We start from the raw sequence: 20,599 nt of genomic DNA on the forward strand, positions 1-20,599 counted from the left end.
GTCAGTCCTCTGTCGTGTGTGTCATGTGTTCCCGCCTCTTGTTTCCATATTTGCTTTGTTTCCTGTCCTTGTTTAGTGTGATTATTAGTTAATTCTTGTCCAGCTGTGTTTGTCTCATTATCTTAATTATCCTGTGTATTTATAGTAGTGTCTGTTCCGTTTAATTTCGTCTGGGCTACTCATTACTCCCCAATGTTCCTGTCTGTGTCAGCCTTGCCCTGTCTTGCCCTGCCTTGTTTGGAGTCATTAAAGACTGTATTTTGAGTTACATCCTCGTCTGTATGTTCCTCGTTCTTCCCTGCTGTGTGCACCGTAACACACAAATATATATATATATATACATATATATATATAATTGGTATTCTTTTTACAGGTTTTGATACCCTTTAATGCTCACCAAAGCTGATTTAATTTGATCAAAAAGACAGTAAAATCAGTAATATTGTAAAATATTGTCAGAATTTAAAATAACTGTTTTCTATTTTAATATATTTTAAAATGTAATTATTCCTGTGATGGCAAATTTCAAACTTCCTTTCAACTTTTCAGTTAAAGCTAAATTATTGTTTGTGAAATACTTGAATTATTAAACATTATTATAATTTTAGACAGTTTTGAACTAGGCGTTTGAAATGAACACAACCACAAATATAAAACAGTAAATCACCACTGTTTTACAAGATTCATTAGGTCTGCCTATTGCACAACAGTGATTTTCTTTTAATAATTTTCCAACAAGGAATTTATTGTGATGCAAGGCTATTTTCAGCTCATTGTTTCCACGTGAGCCAGGGGGAAGGTGAGGGTAAAGCGTCCAGGGCTCTAGTGTCATGAAACTGGTCAAACAGGTAGATATGACACTGGCATTCCTCCTGTGAGACTAAAAGAGGGAGGATAAGAGGGCAGTCCTAACTATGTCTTGAAAAGCAGGTCAGCAATGGAAAAGAGGGACTCATTTTTCCTTTGGGATAGTAGAGACAGGTTGAAATCCCGCCCACTCTAATACACAGACACTTTGGATCTAACCATAGTCCTCATTCCTGTGTCTAATGGCAGACAATGATACGGTAAGACAGAATCACAGAGATTTGGCTGCAAAGTGAAAGGTTTCGGTTTTATTTTATTTATTATTATTATTTTTTTTAATGCATGTTACATATGTTAAAGTTCTCTATTCTGTGGTCTATTTCAGTGATCTGTTAATATGAATGCATTTGTATTATAAATGCACCCGTTCATATAAATGCATCTGAGTCTGGGTTGCATGTACTGTCGGAGTCTCGAAAACTCAAGAGATACTTGAGCTGGTTTTGCTTTGTTAAAACAACGAAATAGAAATGATGACTTAAGGCCAGTCAAATAACTAAATAATTAAGTGTACTTAACCTCATGATTTTAGAAAAAAACGTTAAACGTTAAAACGTTAATAAAGTACCAACAGTTTATTTATTTTTTTTATAAAAGTTTGACTTTTTTTTTATTAAAGTTTTTTTTTTTTTTTTTTTTTTACATGCATGCATTGTTTCGCTTGTGGCATTAAGTCATTGTCATGCATTTTCCTCCATTTTATTATTATTATTTTTTTTTGGCCTGTTTACTGATAAAAAATTATTTGAGTTATTAATTAACTCCATTTATTGTCTAACATACCATTTTAAATAGCCTTATAATAAGCAGGTACATATTATATAACAGTGACACCTTACCATAAGGTTATCTTTGTTAACACTAGTTAACTGTAATATTAGTTAACATAAACTAACTATTAACAATACTTTTAAAACATTTATTAATCTTACTTAATATTAAATCCAACATTCACTAATATTTTATTAAAATCAAAAATTGTATCAGTTACTTAATGAATCTGAAATTTAAAAAAAATAATAATAATTAACTTACATTAACAAAGGTGAATACATGCTGCAAATGTGTTGCTCATTGTTAGTTAATGCATTATGAAGCGATGTTAACTAATTGGACTTTATTGTAAAGTGTTACCTATATGATTAGATTTATTTGAACATATGGTGATAATCTACTGCTCATATAAAATTTACGATGAAGAGTTAAAGGGAATGCATTAAAATATTATATTTAATTTATCATTTACTGCCACAGCTTGCTGCTAATTGCTTTATATAATTGCTAGTCTCTCTCTTTTAGATAAGGGTGAGGGTTTTGACAAACCAGTTCCTCCACATTGAAATGGAAACATTCTCATTCTCTATTTCAGCTTCAAACACAACAGTGAGACCTAAACCACATCTAATTTGTCAAATGCAGGCACAAACCCTAAGTCTTATTGTTTGAGGGTGTTTAACCTGATATTGGATCATTTCAGCTCTCTACAGTAGATCACATGCAGAGAAAGGACTTGTTTTAAAGTCCACTGAACTTTAAGAATGAATTTATAGAAATCTGATATGTTGAGGTAGTTGAATAACACTCTAATTATCCTACATGGACAGAGAGAAACCCACTATTCATTCTGGACTAAAACTTATCCTGGGGTCAGTATTGTTTTGGTATGTCAGTTTAAGACTGTGACTCATTATTCTACACATTTTACCAGTTAAGTAGGTTTATTAATAGGAGTACTCAAGAAAACATTACTGAGTTTAAAGTTAGAATTACTCACTCTAAATATTACATTAGTTAATAATATACTCTCTAATACTCTTCATTATGGCTGATTCATATTTGACATCAAGTTGGCACTGCACCAAAAATGTGACTGGTCTAGTCCATTTTTGCTGACTGGTCTGGCTGAATAGGCTAAAAAAAAGTATCAGGCAGGCAGACAGTAATCAGAAAACAGGTTCCTGGTTGAACTTTGTGCTGTATTGTGACACTAAATGAGTGGTTTCTATGGTGTATGCATACTACATGAATACAACATGAATTCAATACATTTTTAAAGGCCAGAATACACACCTACCAAATCCTGGGAAGGTATGACACCCGCACCATTGCGGTGACATGGCAAGTGTAAACAAACAGGTTTTTCATTATTACTTGGTCAAGCAGTGCAAGCACTTACATACTCACTGAACTGAACTGTTCGAGATCCAGGTCCTATGGTGTGTTGTCCACATCCTCATTTTTTGGGGAAAACCATCTAAATTAATGTGAAAATCTTGAATGATTCTTTTGAGTCCAGTTTGGGTCATTTCATTTGTAGAAAGATTCGATTCTCGAGTTCAGCTCATTGATTTATTGATTCGATAGCAACATTGAAAAGCTTGAGGGAATATATATAGTATAATACTAGACTAGACCACTTATATTTGCATAATTTTTGAAGTCATCATCAAAAATGCACATTTTGTGTTCCACAAAAGAAAGATAGTTATAAGAGTTTGGAATGACATGACAATGAAAACTATTCCTATATACTTTTACTGAACTATTCCTGTAAATATGAATACTTCCTGTAATGATATACATCCAGAAGAAGACACTGTAATCCTTTTTTCCCCCATTGTTGTGCTCACAAGAAAGCAATCCATTTCATCCTAGAGACCAAACTGTTTGTGTAGGTTACAGGTCAGCATAGAAACATCAACACTTTGTCAAAGGCAATCTGCCAGTCTTTCCTCAAGACTAAGTCTTTCCCAGAAAGCAGCGCCCTCCACAAAAAAAAAAAATAAAAATACAAAAACATGCTTGCATCTGTTCAGACTTAACTTTGATGAAAATGGATTGGACAGTCTTGACCGATACAGGCAAAGGGATGAAAATGAGCAAGACGAAATGAAGCAGGTTTCCAAGCTGCATGTCTAATACAAATGGCATTTTAGATGAAGTGTCAAATATTGAACAGATTGGCAGCATAGAAGGATTTGATGATGGAACAGTAAGTGCAAACACATGACCTCAATCAGGTTTCAGTAATCACCCACAATTTAGTGACCAAAGAATCAAATGATATGCCACAAAAAGTGTTTTTTTTGTTTGTTTTTGTTTGTTTTTTCAAAGTTCAACCAGAACAAAGATTATTGGACTACATTTACAAGAAAATACATTTTCAGTCTATATTCTTCAAAGTTTCAAATTTATAGTAATGTGTTGCTTTCCGCTTTGTAATTAACTGTGACATTTACTTGTAATTTTACCGGTGAAAATTGTTTGTACATCTTATTATTTTTCAGTGCATTTTCCGTTACATACACCAACAAATTACAACTACATTTCATGCCGACTTTGATTTTTAAAGCATGTCTTTTTTTTAAGAGATTTTTCAAACTATTATCAAGGTTACGGTAAAACAAAAAGTAGACCAGAAATACAAGTATATTTACATATTTGTTATGGCATTTGACTAGACTCAAACAATTCTGGTGTGGGAGGAAAGTGTAACGTGTCTGTGGTTGTGGATGAAGGCGCACGACGAAAAGAGTAAACAAAAGAGTAGTCTTTAATAAACAGCATCAACTCACTGAGACAATAAGTTAACTCAAGATCAGACAAACACAAAGGCAGAACTGAGGACTTATAAAGGGGCTGGAACAAATGAGAAAACAAGATAATTGAATCAAACACAGGTGATGAATATAACTAATTAACAGAACTAGGTCAGAAACTAAAACAGGAAGAACCAAATAAGGACAAAAAGGAAACTAAACAAACAGTTCTGTTACAGATATCACCCCCCTCCCGGAAGGTGCGTCCCGCACCGTAACAGTAACATCGGGGAGGGGGGGCGGGCGTCCTGGAGGCTGGAGCAGAACCAGGCTAGGACAGTGAAGCCTCCAGGACGGATCAGGAGCCTTGGGAGACCATGTCAGGACTGGAGATTCGGGAAGCCATGGTGGAACTGGAGACTTGGGAATCCTTGGTGGATCCGGAGCCTTAGGAGGCCATGGCAGGACTGGAGATTCGGGAGGCCATGGCGGAACTGGAGACTTGGGAATCCTTGGTGGATCCGGAGCCTTAGGAGGCCATGGCAGGACTGGAGATTCGGGAGACCATGGCGGATCTGGGTCCTCGGGCGGCCTTGGCGGGTCGGGGTCCTCGGGCGGCCTTGGCGGATCGGGGTCCTCGGGCGGCCTTGGCGGATCGGGGTCCTCGGACGGCCATGGTGGATCGGGGTCCTTGGGAGGCCATGGTGGATCTGGGTCCTCGGGAGGCCATGGTGGATCTGGGTCCTTTGTGGCCTTGGCCTTTGGCCTGGCCACACAAACTGCGGCTATATGCCCCCCCCCCCCCCCCCCAAAGTTTCTTTGGGAAAGTTCCCCTCTGGGGCCCACATTGGAGGAGTGGGTTCTTGGGGCCGCTCTGGAGGAGCGGGCGCTTGGGGGCGCTCTGGAGGAACGGGCGCTTGGGGGCGCTCTGGAGGCGTGGAGCTGGACGGGACCAGCGGAGACGAAGGAGAGCTGAACGGGACCAGCGTAGATGCAGGAGGGCGCTCTTGCAGCGCAGACTCGTGAGGGCGCTCTTGCGGCGCGGACATTTGAGGGCGCACGGGAGGCGCGAAGCTGGATAGAACCTGCGGAGACGAAGGAGACCTGGACGGGACCAGCGGAGATGCAGGAGGGCGCTCTTGCAGTGCGGACACTAGAGGGCGCGCTTGACGCACAGACATTAGAGGGCGTTCCTGCAGCGCAGACATTAGAGGGCGCTCTTGCAGCGCGGACATTAGAGGGCGCACGGGAGGCGCGGGGCTGGACGGGACCAGCGGGAACTCAGGTGGGCTGGATGGGGCCAGCGGGAACTCAGGTGGGCTGGACGGGACCAGCGGGAACTCAGGTGGGCTGGACGGGACCAGCGGGAACTCAGGTGGGCTGGACGGGACCAGCGGGAACTCAGGTGGGCTGGACGGGACCAGCGGGAACCCAGGTGGGCTGGACGGGACCAGCGGGAACTCAGGTGGGCTGGACGGGACCAGCGGGAACTCAGGTGGGCTGGACGGGACCAGCGGGAACTCAGGTGGGCTGGACGGGACCAGCGGGAACTCAGGTGGGCTGGACGGGACCAGCATCGCCGTGAACGGCGTAACGTTCATCGCCTGTTGCGGCGGTATTCTCCTCGCCGCCGGTGGAACATTCATCACCGTGGGTAGGGCTCCGACTCGGGGTCGGAGGCTCTCCAGACACCGGATGATGGCTTCTCTCCAATCGAGGTCGGAGGTGTCTGGGAGCTCTCGCTGTTGGTGGTAATTGAGCCCGAGCCGGAGCAGCATCTTGATGGTTCCCCCATCAAGAGAGCTGGCGAGGGCGAGAGGCGCAAAAGCCAACACAAAACTGGCTGGATCCCGGTTGGCTTGAGCCAACTCAAAAAAATTGCGCGAGCTCGCCCATCTTCTGTGTCGGTCTGATCTTCTGTGGTTGTGGATGAAGGCGCACGACGAAAAGAGTAAACAAAAGAGTAGTCTTTAATAAACAGCATCAACTCACTGAGACAATAAGTTAACTCAAGATCAGACAAACACAAAGGCAGAACTGAGGACTTATAAAGGGGCTGGAACAAACGAGAAAACAAGATAATTGAATCAAACACAGGTGATGAATATAACTAATTAACAGAACTAGGTCAGAAACTAAAACAGGAAGAACCAAATAAGGACAAAAAGGAAACTAAACAGACAGTTCTGTTACAGATAGTCAAGGCATTGCAATTATTTAGGACAAGGTACACAAACAAATTGAAAGAGCATTGTGTGGCATCTTCATGTTTTAAAATGATAATGCTTTACAATGAACCTATAAAACCACACCAACCATAATATAGCTAATGGAAAAGTTTATAATCATTTATGAAAACTTTCACTTTTTCTTTTGTAGAAGGACCCTCCTCCACCATACTACTCTGTGGCAGCGGACCCACATGATCTACACCCTCCTATGATCTACGAGAACAAATATGGGTTCACACAGAAAGCTGTGCCATACTATGTTCCAAAGAATCCAGCACCAGTACAGGTAGACGCCGTCATCATCACAAAACAGCATGTTGTTGGTACGTACTGAATCTCTTCAGTCACTCCGGTTCGGTGCCACTGTGAAAAATAGCTTCCTATGTAATCTGCTCTTGCTAATTGAAGCTAATATCTGCAAACTGTTTTTACAAATTGAATCAAAACAGATAGGGCAACTGACCCTTCACCAGAGTTTGAATTAAAGGCGACCAATCATATTGCCTTATCTGCATTTTGTACCCTTTTTAATAAACTCAATAAATACTATTTAGTTACAGTGCAAAATAAACATGAATGAACATCAGAGGGTATCTTGTTTACACCACAAAAAGACGTAACTACTAGGGCTGAGTAACATATTGATTTCTCGATTTTAATTTATTCTCATTTTTTACAAAACGATATCAATTCTTAAATCCCAAGAATCGATTAGTCTAGTCTGTTTTCAGTTAATGAATGGAACACATTGAAGCGCTCCTCCCATGCAATAAACCGCAATAACCTTTGTGCTTTGTTACTTTTGATATGAAACCAAATCTCAATACTCAAATTTATAAAATTTTATTACAATATTCAAACAATAAATACTGGTTTGGTCCTGTTTAATGTGGAGTTACAGATCGCTGTAGCGCAGAGTTCAAGAGAAGCAGCCTGTGCAAAGCATGAACTGATGTGCATGAACTTTAATACCAGTTTCAGCACAAAATAAACATGAATAAACATCCAAAGGTATGTTAAAAGAAGGAGTACAACTTAGTGAAATCCATATCCTGTCTCATGTTATCATGTGTTTCAACCGCGTAAAGACACTAATATAACAGCTTGTAAAAAATATGTCACATAACATCACATTTACCAAATAACATAGCCTATAAATTATATATATATATATATATATATATATATATATATATATATATATATATATATATATATACTGTATATACACACACATATTTATATTACTGTTCTTAAGTGTTTATGTTTGAAAAATATAGAAATATAATTAATAAAAATGTCATTGAGTGTAAAGTGTTGTGTAAAGTGTAAAGTCAAGCATATAAATCAGTTAATTTATAATCAATATAATTATAAAATTATAATTTATAATTTTTAATCAGTCCATTTTATAGTAATGTATGTAATGTAATGTATATTTTACAGCATTAGTTGAGAGATTTTTTTTTCCTTCAGAAAATTTAGCACGTACTGTACCTGATATATCCAAAATAATCAATATTGAATAAAATAAAATCAGAAATCATCGAATTGAAATCTTGTGAGTCAGAATCGAATCGTGAAATTTGAGTTAAAACCAAGCCCTAGGAACTACTCACAATTTTTCAAGGTCGAACCCACCAACATTAATCTACTCTCCTGTCCGGTTTGTTTGGCGGGCAACATGGCAGATTCTGCATTATAATTGGTCAGATCGCCTGTCAATCAAACTGCAGGTGAATGTTCAGCTGCTGGAAAATAAGAGTGTTCAAGAAAAAAACTGTACAAATTGTGTTTACAAAGTGAGTACTTTTTTTTTTTTTTTTTTTAGAAATGTACTATTTATATTCTTCTTCTTACACTATATAGATGCACACACACAATGACAAGTGGTGAAGCCATATACAAGTTGTATCTTCTGACAACCTGATCTAACATGAGCAGATGCCAATCTGTAATTAACAAACACTAATTATATTTTAAAACTTCATCAGAGATTTTTTGAAGAAACAAAATGAAAGACTATGCCAAAGTATTACCTCAAGAATTATCTACATTATATTCTCCAGCCAATTACACCACCTATACAATTTTACTTCAAACCCCACACACAAAAAAAATAAAAAAAAACTTTATTTTCAATTGAAATGAAATGAAAAGAAAAATTGAAAACATGTCCATGATAGACAAGGTGCATATTTGTCTTTATAAACTGCAGTAAGATGCATTTGTTTAATTAATGAACAGTCCTTGACTACAATTAAAGTGCTACATATACTTTCAATCATAAATGTGAGAGGTTAGTTGAGTATGAATTGTTCTTGTTCCTTTAGTTCCGTCAAAAAGGCAGAAGTCTTGTGGACGGAGTGCCAAATGTTGGGGTGGACGGGTAGGTGCGCTGCTGGTGTTGGCTCTCATTGGACTGGCCATCTGGTTTGGTGGTAAGGGAGGGGATGTATCTGTTATGTATATGTTACCAATGCTTACCTTGTATCTAAACCCCTCTCCTCTTTTTTATCTTTACCACTCTTACTTATGTGGATAGTGCGTTATGGATCCAAGTCATATTCTGGACATTATGAGAATGGCTGCAGGGGACGAGATTGCGAAGAACAGGAACATGACAGTGATTGCAGAGGAAAAGACTGCAAGGAACAAGAACACCACAAGGTGGAAGATGGCATGAGTGTGCCTGACACTTGCTCCAACTCCTCCAAGCAGTGTGACGGCATCCAGAACTGCCAACAGGCCGCTGATGAGACAAACTGCGGTGAGAATACTTTCTACAGAAAAGAGGCTGACAATCAGATATATAACTGATTCTTTCAGGACACAACACAGAGCGTTTAGTGGTTGAGTGTTTTGGATAGTGCTTTGGCTTTAAAGTGAAATTACAAGGATGGTATGTCTAGATAAGGAAATTAGATTTCAAGATTAGAGAGATACCGTACTGCTCTGAGAAAAGCATTTACTGTAAACAGCGAGGCCTCTATTTACTGTATTATGGCACACGTTGTTGAAAGCACTGCAAAAAACTAAAATTCTTTAAAACAACATTATTTACTTTTGGATATTTAGAAACAATATTGTGTGAGATAATAAGATCCAGAAAACATATCTTGAATTAAGTTACGAATATATCTTGGATTAATTCAACTAATTCAAGACTATTGTTATTGTTGACAAATGTTTACACTAAAATGCAAACTATTTTCTGTAATTGAAATCAATTATGAAATATATATATTAGGTTAAAAATGTAAACTTAAAGACAAAATTGCTTTCGCAAATTACTGAAATAAATTACTTGATGTACTAAAATTACTGAAAACTAGATTTAAAAAAAATGTTGCAGTAAACATGACAAAAATACTAATCAAGGAAAAATAATTGCATTGTTTTAACGTTCATTTTCAATTTTCTCAGTGAGATTTGGTGAAGGTGGAGTGTTGCAGGTCAGAACTGCTCAGGATGGTCGATTCCTTCCAGTGTGTTATCAGGGATTGGATCAGAGTTATGCTGACCAGATATGTGAACAGCTGGGCTTTAGAAGGTAAACATGATCAAAAATAAAAAAAACAACTAACAAGAATATTTCAGCTAAAAAATTAAAATTCAGTGATCATTGCATCATCTTTTGAAGAATAGTCCATATGACTTGTAAACTTTTTTTTTTTTTTTTTTAATTCTGTGTTCCATGGTAGAAAATAAAGGTCATACAGGTTCTATGAGCAAAAAAGTTAAGAGATTTATCATTACTGTGTGAGCTATCGCCTTAATGCGTTAATGGATCTGAACTCAGTGGTCCAGATATGACCAAATATGAATCTTGTCCCTACAACAACAAGTATTTTAATATAACTGATGCCTCGGGTTTCTGTCACTTAGGGCTTATGCATCAAATCCAGTGGATAGCAAGATGTCTGTAGCCGTTACTGTAGGACCAAGATCAGCCAAACTAATACAGGGTCTGGTCAATGTCAGGTAAAACTAGATTATATCAGAGCATATGTTTTGTTTTGTCAAGATAACACTCCCCTCAATGTATTTTGTGATTTTTGTTTGTTCAGTTTGGGCTGTCAGGATGAGAAAGCAGTCTCACTTGAATGCACGGGTAAGAATAAATCTATTTTTATTAAACCACCAGTCATATTTAGTCTCAGTTTATGTCTTATGACTGTGATGCATAACTAAATGATACACTTGATTAGGGGTGTAACGGTACACAAATATGACTGTTAGGTACGTACCTTGGTTTTAACGTCACGGTTCGGGATGATTTCGGTACAGCAGGTGGAAAAACTCAACTTTTTTTTTTAAATAAACAGTGCTTTACTGAACAAGTGGCTCTTTCTATATAAAAGTTAAAGGTATATAGTAGTTTAAATTTTCTTAATGATAAAAATCTACCTCAGTTTATGCTTAAAATTATAAGGGGCCCTTTTACAGTATAAGCTTAATTAGGCCTAACAACTTATCCCAAACTTAAATTTAATTACTATTTATTTTTAAATAGATAATCAACACTCAACTTACAAAAACAAACAAACAAAAAAAATTCTAGGCTATTTGTTCAAATATATTCAGTGACACACTGGCTATCATAGCATGTTTCATTAACAGATTAATTTAAACATACATTAAATAATTAAGACTAACAGGTTTAGTCAAATATAATGAGTATACAGTATAGTGTAATATTTCGCAAAATGCTTCTCTCTAGACTTAATTTCTCTCATGAACTAACAAGCGGTGGACACTGATGACTTGCTGAGGTAAATGAAATGCTACGTGACATTTTATTTCCATGCTGTTTTGTTGATGTCTTTCTCCGGTTGAAACACTGATTGAGCAATTACATGAGTCATAAGATGTTCAGTCAGGTTTATTTGTGTTAAATATAGTAGTACTGAGGAAGGAATGAACCGGAGCTGATCGCGGCTGCTTGAGTCAATGCTTGTGTTGGGTTTATACCAGCACGTTTCTGAACCTTCCCAGAAGAGGTTCTCCAAGGTGTTTATACAGTGATCTGTCATGCCATCAAAGACAGTCAAAGCGCCATTCATTTTTTCCAGAAAAAATAAATAAATACTCTATTGTTTGGTACACATGCGTACCGAACCGAAAGACCCGTACCGAAACGGAATACGTGTATACATCAGCGTCAACTATATTTGTTAATGAGACATTTCGTGAATGAGTAAATTGATGATTTTTTCCACATTGAACTATGGAATTAAGAGGTTTTTCTTTTTTTCAGACTGTGGCAAGCAGCAAATTGCCTCCAGGATCATAGGGGGCAGCGCCTCTCAGATTGGCCAGTGGCCTTGGCAGGTTAGCCTGCATTACAGTGGAAGCCATGTTTGTGGTGGATCACTCATCTCTCCAGACTTTGTTGTGTCAGCTGCCCATTGCTTCCAAGGGTTGGTATTCATTCATTCAGCTAGTGATGGGAGGAACAAAAGTTTTTCAAAACTCTAAATCAACTAAACCAATTGCTTCACAAAATGATGCACTGTGTGTGTGTTTGGGAAACTATCAATTAGAAGCAATTAAACATAATTATCATTTTGTGCGAAAAAGTATTCAAATTAAATTAATTAAAATGAACCTACCCTATAAAACGTGTCCAAAATCAGTTAAAACCATCAGACACTCCAACGCTATCTCATGACCAATTTGTGTGTATGTGTTTTACGAGGCTAATTTGTATGAATTTGTATGACCTCTCTAGTACGATTTTGTACGTTTTCTGTTAGGTATTGGTTTAGGGGCGGAGTTAGGGGGTGGTCATTTGTACAAAATCCTACGAATTTGCCATCTCGTAAAATACTAATTATTTTCCACAAAATGTAAAAATGTGTATGAGCCAGGGTTCAAGGTTTCATTCATGGGTTCAGATCAATGGCATCTAGAACAGAACCATCATTACTTAGAATTTTTTTTAAACCAAAGTTCGAAACAGTATAATATACGAAGCCCCGTTTGCTGAAGTCACATGACTTGGCAAGTTAGTTACAAGCTCCAAATCTCTGATTCAAAACAAAATATTTGAAAATGTTTCAAAGCTTCATGAAGCAGTGTTTCAAAAGTGCTCTTCCCTACATTCAGCCCAAATTCACACTCATGTTTATTAATCTGAAGGACAGATTTTTTATTATTTTGTACTGTTCTCTGTGGTCCACTTATAATGTTTTCAAAATGTTTACAACAACAAAAAATTAGAAGTTGTAAGGTCTCTTTTGGGTTTTGTTTCATGTTCTTGTTTTCATGTCTTTTATTTTGAAGTTTCATGATAGTTCCTGTTTGTGTCATGCTTCCCTTTCCCTCATGTCTCCTTGCTATTGGTCCCCTTGTTCTTTGTGTCCCATTCTGATTGGTTCCATGTGTCTTGTCCCCATTGGTTTGTTCTTGTCATGTGACCTTCTTTGTTTACTATAAGTAGCCATGTCATTGCCTTGTTCCTTGTCGTGTATTAATGTTGTAATCTGCTGTCGGTGAGTCTAGTCTATGCCATGCCAAGTCTGTTTCATGTCCAGTCTTCGTCTGTTTGGATTTCACATTGGTAAATAAACTGCACTTGGGTTCTCACTAGGCTCGCCCCCAGTGAACTGCTCATTACAGAAGTAGACCTAATAGGCCATTTTCTCTCCTGTTTTTGATCCTGAAATGAACCCGTTGTAAAATAAAGTGAACACTTCATTAAAAATAAAATCCATCGAATCAATTTTATTGTTTGGTTTCTGCATAGACCTGCATTTGCCGCTGTCTTCATTTACCTACTACATGCGTGAATCGGTGGGCGGGGCTAAACAGGCAGTGATGTAGAAGCAGGCATTGATCTTCTTCTACGGAATCATAAAGTCGCACAATCCTCAACCTGTCGTTTTGGCATATTTTGGCTTTAATATAAGTGCTTCTTTAGACTAATTATAAAGTTTTGAGTTCTGAAACTTACAGGGTGTTTTTATAGCACAATGACCTCTTGCATATCAAACGATGAAGGAAATTTAGATTTCTCATGCATGATTCCTTTAAGCATTGAATTTAGCCCGCATGTGCATATCCCTTGGAACTGAACACACTGGAGTTGCTAATCTAATGTTCTAGAAGTTTAGCAACAGGAACTAACATGTTCAATAGCAAATGTTTATTGTTTTTAGTTGCTTTGATTTTCAGCAAGTATTTAGAACTTATTTTAATCATTCTTTTTTTTCCTATTATAACATTTATTGAAATAAACAGGGTTTTTTTCTTGATCACAGCTCAATGAAGAATTCTGGAAATTGGCGTGTCTATGTTGGGACTATTTCCCAGAGTGCCCTTCAGATCCCCTACCTTGTGAAGAAGATCATATTGAATGAGAACTACAACAATAAAAACAATGATTATGATGTCGCCTTGCTGAAACTCAGTAGTCCTGTTACCTTCTCCAGTGAGTTGGGTTTTCTTAGTTCCCCCTAAAATGAAAATGTACTGCTTTTTTCTACAGTGAAACCATTTAGTACCCATAAAGTACCACAAATATAGTATTTATGGTGTATTGCTTTATATATATATATACTCTAAATATTCGATAGTAACATTTATCTTCTCATTCCAGGCACTGTGCAGCCAGTTTGCTTTCCTACATTTGACCAAACCTTTTCAGATGGATCAGAGTGCTGGACATCTGGCTTTGGGACAACACAAGAGGGAGCAGGTGCAGACAGATAAAAATGAGAATAAATGAAAACGCAACAGGAGGAGAAATAGGACAAAGTGTAACACCATGTGTGATTATAATTTCCCTAATCAGGACAGTGTTATACAGAAGGTAAACAGTGTAATGGAGCCGACGAGACGGATCCAGGTGCAAGCTTTTATTCATAGACATAGTCAAAACACAGGCAGGGTCGAACAACAACAAACAAGTATGGCATGGGCAAGACACAAGAGTACGCCTAGGACAAGCGTGGGTCTTCGATCTGCAAACAATATACAAAAGGCTTGACAAGGGCTAATCCGATAACGTGAGCAATAATCCGGACAGGAGCAAACAGAGTACAATACGACAAGACTAAAGATAGATCCAAGGCAGGCTATAAACAAGACTAGACTTAAACTTAAGACTAAGAAAACAAGGAAAGTAATCAATACTCAGCGATCTGAAAGAGGAAGTCCAAAGTGTGTCTGAATGGATTCAGCTGTGTATGTGTAATCAGTGCCTTCAACTGTGTGTGTGTGTGTGTGTGTGTGTGTGTGTGTGTGTGTGTGTGTGCAATCAGTGCAATGGATCATGGGAATTGTAGTCCGGAGTGACATTTGGAGTAAAATTTGAATGGTGTGAGAGTCCATGTGGTGAGCGCATGACCTCTGGTGGTGAGTGAACGGGAGTTCATAAACTGGATTCGTGACACATAGTATGGTGATTCACAAAAAGCATTGAATAAAAAAAAAAAAGAAATAAAAAACATATATGTATATATATTATTTTTTTCCAAAAAAGATCATTTTGATGAGAATAATAACAATCATAATGAGAATTACCAATAAATTAAAAAGTAAAGCATCTGAACACATTATGGTCATAAATCATAACAGTGAGTAAAAATAATGTCACAATACAATAAATAAATAAACTTATTTTTTATGCTAAAAATTGCAATCTATTTAATTATATAAGAAATATTCTTAAATTAGTATTATAAAATAATAATACATTGAACAATTAAAACCTTTTATTTATTTATTTATTTATTTATTTTTTATTTAATTCATACTTTACAGTTTAAAAATGCAGATTTGATCTTAGAAATCTGCCCATGTTACAGCTTTCAATGTCTATTGTCTTCTTTGAAGCTTTTAGCTGACCTTGACTGTGAGCATGTCCTTTGCTCTCACAGACCGTGCCTCTACAAGCCTCATGGAAGTGACAGTGAATATCATCAACACACGTCTGTGTAACAGCAGTCAGGTGTACCGTGGGGCCATCAGCAAGAATATGATGTGTGCTGGTGATATGAATGGGGGCCGGGACTCCTGTCAGGTGGGTCTAACCTCAGCTACTAGAGCACAAGTGACCTCTGGCAAGTACATTATTCACTAGCCAGGTCTCGCCCAGTGCTTCTTTGTCTCATGACATTGATTTATTCTGGTTTGGGCAAATGCTTTATGCTGTTGTTCACAGTTCTACAACTGTTTTTTATTCAACCAAGTATGTAATGCATGATTAAATTTGCTTTAACAACTACTTTCTATACATATATATATGTATATATGTATATATATATATATATATATATATATATATATATATATATATATATATATATATATATGTATATTCTATATATATATATATATATATATATATATATATATATATATATTGGGTCAATGACGTTACACATTGACATTTTAGCAAAAACTGAAAGACATTTTAACAAAAACTGAAAATTAGTACTTTTCTAAGAACTATTTATTGATTTTATACTTTACTATATACAATTTTTAATAATTGTTATACATGTGTTTGCACAATGATCTGAAGTCCATGTTCCATTTCCTTTCTCTCTGTCCTTGTCACTGGTCTCAGGGGGACAGTGGAGGTCCGCTGGTGTGCAAGGGGGATAATAACCGCTTTTATCTGGCTGGAATTACAAGTTGGGGAGCTGGATGTGGACAAAGACAAAGACCAGGAGTATATAGCAGAGTGACCAGCCTTCTGCCCTGGATCTACAGCAAGATGCAGGTAAGAGAAACAACATGGACAACATGGTCCAACATAAGGCCACATAGTTTGTTAATTCATAATAATGTTCTTTTACAACAATACTTTCTCTTAACCTGTCTATATCTTATTATCTTAGCAAGAGAAGCCCTGATGTCTCTCTTCTGTATAATGTGTCCATTCCTGGGGACAACAGTGGACACAGTGAAAAAGATGAAGGACAGAGCAATGCACTTTGACATGGGACAATGTTGCAATGTAGCCACAATTGGACAAAGAAAAACAGACTTTATTAATCCCACATTCTCAAGAAAGAAAACAATAAAACAACTCAACCAGGGAAAGCAGAGCTGCAGGCATTGAGGACCCTGTGGTCCCTTTCTGACACTGTGATTCCCTCATTCTTTTCTTTGCATTTTTACTGTACGTTCAGGGCACAGCTGCTGAATCTGAGCCTTTGTTGCCTCTTTGTGTTGGTATCCTTGCACTGATTCTACAAAATAATATTGGGAGTATTCTGAAAATATGTATTTAATAACCAAAGGGGTGTTAATTTTGTTTGACAATCAATGTCTATGAATGATGATAAAATGTGGTTGTATTGTTTTAGCCCATGTGAAGGGTCCATCTTTTCCATTTCTGATTCATACTGTTTCTTTATAAATCATGCCAAAATGGATACAGTTCATGCTTTATTCTCCGATTGCAAAAAATAATAATAATAATAATATAGGGGAGAATGGGGCTAGCTATGGAATATCGCATTTGTGAGAACTCCGAAAAAAAAAAAAAGTATTGAATAATTTTGTAGAGTCATCGTGAAAGGCTCTGCACACACTTTAGATACGCTTTGAAGACTTAAAGACCAACCAACCACTACTCGCGACCAACGCGTGCGGTGTCTCTCATTGCGCGCGTGGCGGGGCGGGAGCCGAGAGAGCGGGAGAGAAGAGACAAGGGACAAACCAACAGTCAATATATTTATATCAGAAAAGAGGAGGTGAACCTTGTTGACTGCTATACAGCATCAAACGCTCGTTTAAGTGGATTTGTATCCATTCATAACTTTTCGTTTCATCTCAAAACGCCAAAAAATCCACTTAACAGACAACGACTTGAGGACCCTACAGTCGCGCGGATCGTGAAGCAGCGTTTGACCCACTGTTGCCCGTCCACTTACAAGTACCCCTAAGGAGACGAGACGAGGTAGGGTATGAAGTCACCTATCCAGCTAGGGCGTGTGCTGTTGTTTTATAGTCTTAGAGATGTTGCATGATGTTTGCTCATTATAAAGAAGGTATTTTGGAATGACATGCGTCAAGCTAAGCTTTTACTCCAATAACATCATCTGTCAAAGTAATGTAAACATTTAATAAACGGGCAGTGTAGATTTTATGTTGAGATGCATAATGTAGTTTACAAACAGCAGAAGTGATTTCGGAGTTTGCTGAATATGAAATGCTGTAGAATGATACAGCGCGCTGTTGTTGCGCGAGGGTGTGTCCGAATTGCTTTGTGCGTTTTTGCCTCATTAAAGCGTCAAATTATTATTTACATACCCTCTATGCATTATTTGTGATACGATTTGGCATATTATTATCGGAGTGATTTATTTGTGCGATAATAATGAAAATGAGTGAAATTCTTCGTCTGGGATGACAGGGGAAATGATTATGGCGCGCGAGCGGATTGGAGTTTAATTACTGAGAGGAAAATGTATCAGCGCTTGAAAAAAAAAAATAAAAAAAAAATGTGGGAAATTGAGCTTTTAGTATGCGTGCTGAAGGAAATCCACAGGTTGGGAGGGGTCTGATGATGACCACGACTGAGCTCCGCGCACAACAGGTAGCGCGTTATCTTCGGTACTGATCGATACATTATAAACGGAGGGCGCAGAGTTAAAGTGCACATTATGCGGCGCTCTCTAGAATACTTGATTCTGATTGGACAATGGTTACATATTTCTTAATAATGACTGTTATTACATATTTCTATACAAGTAAAATCATATTAATGCAATTCATATCAAAATATCATGTCCATTTTTTTGCTAAGCAGTCGTGTAATAAGTGGGATAATGTACACAAACAAACCCCTTCAGGTTTATACAAGGCAAGGTGATCTTTATTATTTTGGGAAATGATTATCTAATTGTCCTTGTCCCTTGCAATTTATAAATGTATTAATTGCATCTTATGTCCTGCGTTTATATGATTTTTATGACGTACTGTTATGCACTGAATGCCAAATAATGTCTGATTTGCCAGAATTGTCCTGCCCTTTATCAAACAATGATATAGCCATCATTTTTAGTTTATAGGTTGCCATCCCCATCTCTTTCAAAACTACAGCCAGCTTTCTGTATCGTAATCACCTGACGGATGCAGTTGCCATAGCAATATTTCTTCACCCTGGTAGAGGCGCGTCTGGCAGAGCGCCAATGAAAGCTTTGTTGTCATGGATACCGTTTACCTTCATTGTGGTTGTGATGAAAGGCTGAAGGGTCTCACCTTAAATAGTCAACGATGACCTATTGTTCACAATGAAATGTTATTCAATAAACTGAAATCCTAGATCTGTCACAATCAATCTTCTGATTATAAATATATTGCTCTGCTGAAATATGGTAAGGAGTAATTATGGGTGACACTGCATTTGACAGCTGGTGTATTAATCAGTAATCATATGAGCTACCAAAAAGAAAAGCGCGAGTATACAATGCATCAATATTGTTTTGCAGTCTATTGTATACTAGCATTTTCTCTCATCAACACCCCCGCAGGCATTTCAGCAGTTTACTTATGCTGTATCACATTATTTCCAAATGAAAGAGATGCAATTTAGTTGATCACAAAGGGGTCAGATATAATTTTGCACAAAAAACAGAGTGAGGGAAGGGATATGATAGATACAATTTATTAAGATAGATACACTGTAAATAATAACAACAACAATTATTATTATTATTATTATTATTATTAAATAAATACATAACAGAATTTTAATGTGAAAACTGCTGACATGGAAAAACTATAAAAGCATATATAACAGCTAACCAATAAATTTCCTTACCACATAGAGTGAAAATTACATAAGTTTTAATTCACTAGAAATTTTTAATAAATTTTACTGTATTATATTATGTTTTGTATACGTAAACATTTTGAGCTGCTTTATAATTTACCATAAAAACATAAAAAATATGTTCCTACAAGTCACTGCATTTTATCATTAAGTTATTCAGTTATTATTATTATTATTATTATTTATGTGCATCTTTATGTTTTCATATTATATTTTTATTGCTGATTCTCTGTAATTTGCATTGTTGCACTGTTGTAACATTGTAAAGTGAATAAATGTTTTGTTTTGAGACACCTGTTTACTGTTTCATCACACTATTGTAGAAACATGTAGAAATATTTTAATACAGATTGAATTCATTTTTAAAATTAAAAAAAATGTGGATTATAAGGATAAATTGTTAAATATTACTTTATAAACAACAAGGTTTGTTTGATGAACTTAAAACCATAGTTTGTAAATTGAAAAAAAAATAAAAATAGTTGGCAAATAAAAACATTTTAGTTGCCATTACTTAAGAGTTCAAGTTGGAAACATGTAAAGTCTAACAGAACAAACAAGAGTAAAATGAGTTTGAAATACTTATAAAGCTTTCTTTATTAAGTTTTACATGCTGAATATGAAAAACCATTACTTCCTGTGTATCATTAACAGTGCTCATGAAAGCTAAAATAAATAATCTGTTATTACTTATGCATAACAGTTACATGGTACATGCATAATACTGAGCTACCAGCAACAGTTTAACATAAACAGTTACCAAAAATGAGTCATCCAAAGCTTCAGAAGTGCTCATTGGATGATTTTTGTCTTTTATGACTAGTCCCACAATGTTACAGAATGTTACAGAAAGCAATAGAATTGTACACAACATTACAGAAACTTCTATGGTCCCATCCTTGCAAAAGCAAAGTGTCTTTAAAAAATGCATTACAATAATAATTAGCACTACAGCATTACAGAAGAACCATTAAAAAATTTAAGTAAAACATTTTTTTGTTGTTGTTGTTGTTTCATTGTGTTATTTTAGCATTATGTGATTCGGTTATGTGGACTCTATTTTTCATGTGGTCATCTACAGTACCCATTTGTACCATGTTATCGTATCATTTTTAGTTGTTTAATGGCCAATTTATGTAGAAATCCGGGTAAATCCTTGGGTTCAC

At 36.8% G+C, this 20,599-nt stretch overlaps 1 protein-coding gene across 2 annotated transcripts; it reads left to right on the plus strand.

Moving 5' to 3' along the window:
• The first annotated feature begins 904 nt into the window (after window positions 1-904).
• Window positions 905-17,031, plus strand: LOC306851318 (transmembrane protease serine 13-like). Of its 2 annotated transcripts, none has more exons than XM_079387475.1 (13): window positions 905-1,067; window positions 6,786-6,960; window positions 8,971-9,078; window positions 9,183-9,407; window positions 10,064-10,190; window positions 10,526-10,621; window positions 10,708-10,751; window positions 11,898-12,060; window positions 13,903-14,072; window positions 14,241-14,339; window positions 15,523-15,665; window positions 16,215-16,370; window positions 16,489-17,031. In XM_079387475.1, the coding sequence occupies exons 1-13, from the start codon at window positions 1,050-1,052 to the stop codon at window positions 16,501-16,503; spliced, it is 1,539 nt and encodes a 512-aa protein (XP_079243601.1). In that variant the 5' UTR covers window positions 905-1,049; the 3' UTR covers window positions 16,504-17,031. The 2 variants fall into 2 exon arrangements, with proteins under 2 accessions (XP_079243601.1, XP_079243602.1); XM_079387476.1 differs by having other exon boundaries at window positions 950-1,067; window positions 8,971-9,026; window positions 16,489-17,027.
• The last annotated feature ends 3,568 nt before the right edge of the window (window positions 17,032-20,599 follow it).

This window comes from Barbus barbus (assembly GCF_936440315.1).
Source record: "Barbus barbus genome assembly, chromosome: 31".
In the NCBI taxonomy this organism is placed as follows: Eukaryota; Metazoa; Chordata; class Actinopteri; order Cypriniformes; family Cyprinidae; genus Barbus; species Barbus barbus.

Bases quoted from the DNA above. Each gene is read 5' to 3' on its own strand.
- LOC306851318 (XM_079387475.1), top strand. The intron at 6,961-8,970 runs GTACGTACTGAA...TTGTTCCTTTAG, and splicing joins CACAAAACAGCATGTTGTTG to TTCCGTCAAAAAGGCAGAAG. The intron at 9,079-9,182 runs GTAAGGGAGGGG...TTATGTGGATAG, and splicing joins ACTGGCCATCTGGTTTGGTG to TGCGTTATGGATCCAAGTCA.